The 6,091-nt window shown below is 65.6% G+C and overlaps 1 protein-coding gene across 1 annotated transcript in view; it reads left to right on the top strand.

The window, feature by feature from the left end:
• The window catches only part of LRSAM1 (leucine rich repeat and sterile alpha motif containing 1), a 28,089-nt gene that overhangs the window by 16,087 nt on the left and 5,911 nt on the right, over positions 1-6,091 (top strand). The window contains exons 15-20 of the mRNA XM_004677312.2: positions 32-102; positions 1,301-1,400; positions 2,457-2,544; positions 3,130-3,204; positions 4,331-4,411; positions 5,630-5,725. Of these exons, the coding sequence (XP_004677369.2) occupies positions 32-102; positions 1,301-1,400; positions 2,457-2,544; positions 3,130-3,204; positions 4,331-4,411; positions 5,630-5,725 (511 nt within the window). The remainder of the gene's footprint in view (positions 1-31; positions 103-1,300; positions 1,401-2,456; positions 2,545-3,129; positions 3,205-4,330; positions 4,412-5,629; positions 5,726-6,091) is intronic.

Genomic DNA, 6,091 nt, shown 5'->3' with positions numbered 1-6,091 from the left:
CCTGCTGAGTGCGTGGCTGCATTTTCCCTAGGATAAGAATGGAGCGGCTGATGTCCATAACCCAGGAGGAGACGGACAACCTGCGGCGCCGGGAGATTGCCTGTGAGTCTGGGGCCGACGGGGTGCGGCAGGGAGGGGCCCTGCCTGCTGGGAACGGGCACGGGGTGCTGCCCCTGCAGAGGGCAGCAAAGGCCCGTCCCGGGGCCTGGGCCCTGGCTCAGGCCAGACCTGGTTCAGAATCGCTGCTCCCCGCAAGCTATTGAACTGAGCGGCTTTCCCTTTTCTTGGTTATAAACCAAGACTAAGCTGCAGCCTGTGGACCCAGACCGTCAGCCAGCAGGGGGACTTGCCCCTCCTGTGATCGTCAGAAATCGTGCATGTGGCGGTCTTCACCACGCCTCTCCTTTCCTGGCCTTCCCGCTGGGTGACTGCCCCCCTGGCCCGCCCAGACTAACTGGGGACAAGCAGGGCCAACCCCGCTGGCTCTGAGAGACCGGCTGCCACGTAGCCGCAGGTGGCCATGCCACCCTGGCATGGCGAGAGTGCCCGCTGCCAGCCACAAAACGTGGCCAGTGGGGGCGACTCCATTTTGTTACAGTTGTTTGAAAATGCACGACTTAAATTTTGCCATTTGGCCCCTTTTAGGGTCTAGTTCTGAGGCACTAGGTACTTTCTCCTCACTGCAGCCAGAATGGTTCATCTTCCCAACTGCAGCTCTGGGCCCTAAGCCAAGAACCCCCCTTTCTCCCCCTCCGCCCCTGCAGCCTCCACAAATCCAGCCATTCCAGGGACCCAGAACAGGGGGTCGCACGGTGTTTGCCACTTTGCGGCCGGCTAATTTCAGCACAGCGTCCTCGGGTTTATGTGTCTACCCGGTGGCCTCTGTCACGCGCCTTCCTTTTACAGGCCGAGTAATATTCCACCGGAGGGTGCACGTGCCCCCGTTCTGTTACTTTGTTGGCCCCGACATCTGGCAGTGGCGCCTGGGCCGTGCCCCCCGTTGGCTGCTGTGAATAATATTGCGTAAATCGGGTGTCCTGGTAACTTTCACTTTTGCGCTTTTCAGTCATTTTCATTTTTACACCCAGGCGGGCGCATGAGCCAGAGGCTGTTATCCAGAGCTGCCCGAAGGCCAGGCAGCAAATGTCACCGCTGGGTGACAAGGTCACGGCGGCCTTGTGAGGACTGTTTGTTGTTCTACCACTAGCCTGGCAAGCTTAAGTCCCTGCTGTAGCTTAGGGCCGCGTGGGGCCTGCGGGCCCGCAGAGCGGCCGCCCTCTCAGCGCCCCTGTTTCCTCAGCGGCCATGCAGCAGATGCTGACCGAGAGCTGTAAGAGCCGGCTCATCCAGATGGCCTACGAGTCGCAGAGGCAGACCTTGGTCCAGCAGGCCTGTTCCAGGTAAGGTAAGGAAGAGGCTTCCCGCGTTGGCTCAGGGCGCAGGGCTGGGGCGAGAGCCGGGGTGCCCAGCCTGGGCCGTGCTGTGATGCTGTGACTGTTCCGTGGACCTCAAGAGTTTCTCGGGCTGCGACAAAGCGACAGTAGCCACTACCGCTGCCCGTGTGCTGCTGCTGTGCCAGGCACGCTGCCAGGGCTGCGCCTTAGCGCCCTGTCTGCGCCCTGCCCGCCCGGGACCCTGTCATGCAGCCACTGTCAGGCCCAGAGTCCGTCTCGCTCCGTGAAGGAGCCGCAGGTGCCGACTGAACAAACCTGGGCTGACTCTCAGGCGCCCGGACCGAGGCAGCCAGCAGCCGGGTGAGGCCCCCCAGGGTGGCTCCCCGCAGCCTCGCCCGTGCGCCCCCGGCGCTGCGCGCAGGCACGGTGCTGGGAGTACGAGACGTCCCCTCCCTGGGCCTCAGTCTTCCCCGCAGGAGAGTGGGGCCAGGTCCCAGCACGTGCCCCAGAAGCCCCTTGTGGAGAGCTTAGAGGGTATCCGTGCGCCCTGCACTTCGTGGCTCACAGCTGCCGCCTCGGGGTGCGGTAAATAACAACTTCCTATGAGCGCAGCTGAAAACCACGATTCCAGTGTGGGCATAGATGAGACCCGGTCTGGGTCTGGGTCTGGGTCTGGGTCTGGGTCTGGGTCTGGGTCTGGGTCTGGGTCTGGGTCTGGGTTTTGGACAAGTATCGCCAGACCTGTTCCTGGGGAGAGAGCAGCCTCCGTCACGGCAGAGCTGGGGTAGAGCATGTGGGGGCTCCCCTCACAGCCCCCCCGCCAGGATGGCGCAGGTACAGGGCAGAGGCCAGGGCCGCTTCACGGAGCATGGGGCACACTCCCGTGGGGGGACCCCGCACCGTCCCTCCAGGCAAGGGACACAGACAGGCTCTGTGGCCGGGCCTGGCCCGGGACACCACCCCGCCCCACAGGGCCTTCGTTCACGTCCTTTCCCTCCACAGTCCCAGCGTCTGGCACATGGTTGTTGCTCGCAGTGAGTGAGTCTCTGGTCTCTCTGGCAGCATGGCTGAGGCGGGCGAGCGCTTCCAGCAGATTCTCTCGTGGCAGCAGATGGACCAGAACAAAGCCATCAGCCAGATCCTGCAGGAGGTGAGCCACGGGCAGGGTGTGGGAGGCCGGGCAGGGGCCCAGGGGCCCGGGCCAGTCCCAGAGAGCGAGCGGTGCCCAAGCGGTACCCGAGTGCCAGGCGAGCTTAGCAGTGGATGAGCCGCCGGGAGGAGGGGCGGGAGCTGCCTGGCCGTGCGTTCCGGTCTCTGAAGCCCGGAGAAGCACCTCTCCTTCCCCCGTGCCACCTACTTCACGCCGGGCGGGGGCGCATGGTGAGGACTGAAGGGGCAGATGGGATCTCCCACAGAGCGAGCTCTGAGAGGCACCTGACTCCCCACTCCAAACCCACCGCCCCATCCGCTCCCCGCCGGCCGGCCGAGCTGGCGACCTCCCGCTCAATCCAGAGCGTCTGGTCTGGTCGTGGCCCAGCGCTCGTGGGCTTGTCTGAGGAGGCCTTTGGGCCCGGTGCGCTTGGAGCGGAACTGTCGGGGCGCACCCCAGCGCCCGCCAGCCACTCTGAGCCTCACCTTCCTCGTCGTGGGGCAGCGCTGGGCCTAGTGTCCAGCGCAGGCGGGGGCCCCTGCCGCGGGCCTGCTGCTGCGCGCCTGAGCCCGCTCTCGGTTGCAGAGCGCCATGCAGAAGGCCGCCTTCGAGGCGCTGCAGGTGAAGAAGGACCTGACGCACCGGCAGATCAGGAGCCAGGTGGGTGCGGGTGCGTCCTGCGCTCGCGAGGGCGCCTGGCCGCCGTGGGGCTCCGGCCTGCTGCGCGTGGCAGGACCGCCCGGGCTGGGGAGGCAGGGAGGCGGCCCCGACTGCTGGCCGGGCAGCGGCCTCGCCCGAGGAGGGTCCACCCACTGCTGGCCCCGTCCTGGCCTCTCCGGCCGCCGAAGAGGGCCGCGTCTGCCCGGCGGGCTCCCTGGGGCGAGGGCGCAGCGCGGTGGCGGCTTGCAGGCGAGGGGACGCTCATCCATCATATTCAGCACCTTTGAATTCCGTATTTTGCATGGTTTTTTTCCTTTTTTATTCTTTTCTTTTTTGGCCAAAACCAACTTACCTTTTTATTTCCCTCTTTGTTTAACCCTGCATTCCTGGACATGAAGCTCACTCCTCTGACCGGGGTTGGTAGTGTCACAGGACGTTAGGCTCCAGGTCACCGGGCCCCGGCACTGGTAGAGCAGACGGGGCCGTGGGTCTCACCCCAGGCCAGCCCCAGGCACGCCGCAGGGAGCGTGGAGCCCAGACTCTCGACTCCCCAGTGACAGGGCCCACTTCCCTGCTGTCCTGGGTGAGGCCCTTTACCTCTCTGCTCCTCCGCTTCCTTGTTTGTAAAATGGAGGCAACAGCCTCTCTACAGCCAGAAGTGATGGAACGACGCAGGTAAAGCGCTCGGCCAGGCCCAGCAGACGCCCGCCGAGGTCAGCGCTGCCGCCCTGGCTCCCAGGCACGCCCAGCCCCTTCCGTCCCCCGTCACAGCTGTTTAGAGGAAGCAAAAATGTTGGACCAGTAAGAGCCTCAGTAAGAACCCACACCCGTGAGCGAGCCTCAAAGGACAGTCCCTCTTTGCCCCACAAACCACTCAGCGCCCGCTGGGCACCAAGCCCGAGCCAGCGCTCGGCCAGCGGTCGGGATCAGGAGAGGCGTGTCCGCCCCCGCCGCCCAGGGCCGTGAACCAGCTAACTCTTGAAATCCACTGCCGAGCTTCCTGTGGCTCACGGGCCACTTCCTCCAGAGCCCCCCGAAAGGCTTTAGACCCCTCGGCCTTCAGAGCGCAGCAGCAGACTCGGACCACGGCTGATGGGAGTGAACCCCTGTCTCGTCTTCTGTTTAGATTAAGTTAATAGAAACTGAGTTATTGCAGCTGACACAGCTGGAGTTAAAGAGGAAATCCCTGGACACAGAGGCACTGCAGGTATGTAGGGCTCCCCAGCCTGCCCTGCCCCCTCCCCCCGCCCCTCGCCAGCAGGCAGGCAGGCCGGTCTCTGCTGGAACTGGGGCCCAGCGCCAGCCAAGGTTGGGGGTGAGGCTGTGCTAGGCAGGAGGGTCAGAGGAAGGGGGTCTCATTGCCAAGCCAACACCTCCATCTCTGCCTTTTCTTTGTTTCGGGGCGGGGCCACTGCTGAGCTCCCTGTCTTTAAGCCATGCTTTGGGGCGCTGGTTTGACTCATGGGGTGACATCCTCTGGGAAAGGAGCTTTCTTGGAGCGCCAAGGATGTCTAGGGGAGAGGGCCAGCCACTGCTGTGCCCGGTGGGCAGCTCCTCGGTGTCCGGCTCCCAGAGACAGCAGGGGCCAGTGGGCAGTGTTCCCCACCTCGAGTCTGTCCCCTGGGTGTTTCCCAGCACAGCCTGGCCCCGTGAGAGAGAAGCCAAGCGAGAGAAAGGGCGGCCCTTTCCCCTCTCTGGGGCCCACGGTGCGCACGGGGCTGGCTTGTGAGCGGCGCCCCGTCTGTCTCGGTGGGGTCTGACGCTGTCTCCTGGGCTGCCGGCACGGTAAACGGGGCTGTCGGGGGCCCTGGGCCCACCCCAGTGTGCGGTGTGGACGCTGGCAGCCCCTGCCCTCCTGGGCCTCCTGCCTAGTGTGGAAGTCAGCTTCCAGGCCCAGCTTGGGGGAGGGCCGTCGAGAGGGGCCCAGCAGGCGGGGTGCCCGTGTGAGCCCAGAAGTGGCCTTCAGGGGTGGGGCGGCAGACAAGAGGCGGCCAGGTCCCTGGCGGTGCCCTGGTCTTCTGCCTTCAGGGCTCCATCTGTGTAGAACTTTCCAGACCGGTGTGGGCTCACAGCCCTCCTGCCCTTGTCCCTGCCCACACGCTCCGCAGTGAGTGAGGCGGTCGTCGAGCCTGTCACTTGTCATCGCCTTTGTCTGAATTTTCTTTCCATTCCACCGTCATCAGTCACCAGCTCCCCTGCCTGGCTCACCCTGGGCACGGGAGGTACAGGCTGGGGAGGAGCGGGATGCCCTACAGGGGGGCCCTCGGCTTTGCTCCCCAGCTCTCAGCCTAGAGGCCAGGGCCCGGGGGCAGAGCCCTGAACTGACCTGGGTCCCCAGTTGCCAGCAGCGAATGGAGTGAGGGGTCCTGCGGCCCCCCGGAGGGGGCCGGGCCGGCGTGGCACTGGGTGTGGTCTTGTGTTGCAGGAGGTGGTCACGGAGCAGCGCTGGGCCCTCGGCAACCTGCTCCAGCAGCTGCTCAAAGACAAGCGGCAGCGGGAGGAAGAGCTCCGGGGCATCCTGGTGCGTGTCCGCGCGCGTGGCCGTCCCAGGGGCGCTGCTTATTCCCGTGAACTGCCCCTCGGGGCCAGTGGCAGGCCCACGGGCAGGCCCGCCGGCGGGCCCACGGGAGCTCCCTGCATGCGTCCCCCGAGGCACAGCGCACGCCAACGGCCTGGGACACTACAGGCCCTTCAGAGCCGTCACTGCCCCGCTCTCCGCCTCTCTGAGACGCACCCTGCGTCCCTCACGTGGCCCCTGGAGGGGCCAGCGCCGGCCTCTGCCGACAGCGCGACTGCCGACCCCCACTCTGGTCAGCGCGACTCGGGGCCCCGGCGCTGGGCTCGAGAAGAGCGTGCGTGTGGCTCAGCGCCAGTGTCCAGGAGCCGC

This window comes from Condylura cristata, unplaced genomic scaffold (assembly GCF_000260355.1).
Source record: "Condylura cristata isolate star-nosed mole 26May11 unplaced genomic scaffold, ConCri1.0 scaffold00006, whole genome shotgun sequence".
NCBI lineage: Eukaryota > Metazoa > Chordata > Mammalia > Eulipotyphla > Talpidae > Condylura > Condylura cristata.
The sequence above is the reverse complement of the archived record's forward strand: the minus strand, read 5'-3'. Positions and strand labels throughout refer to the sequence as shown.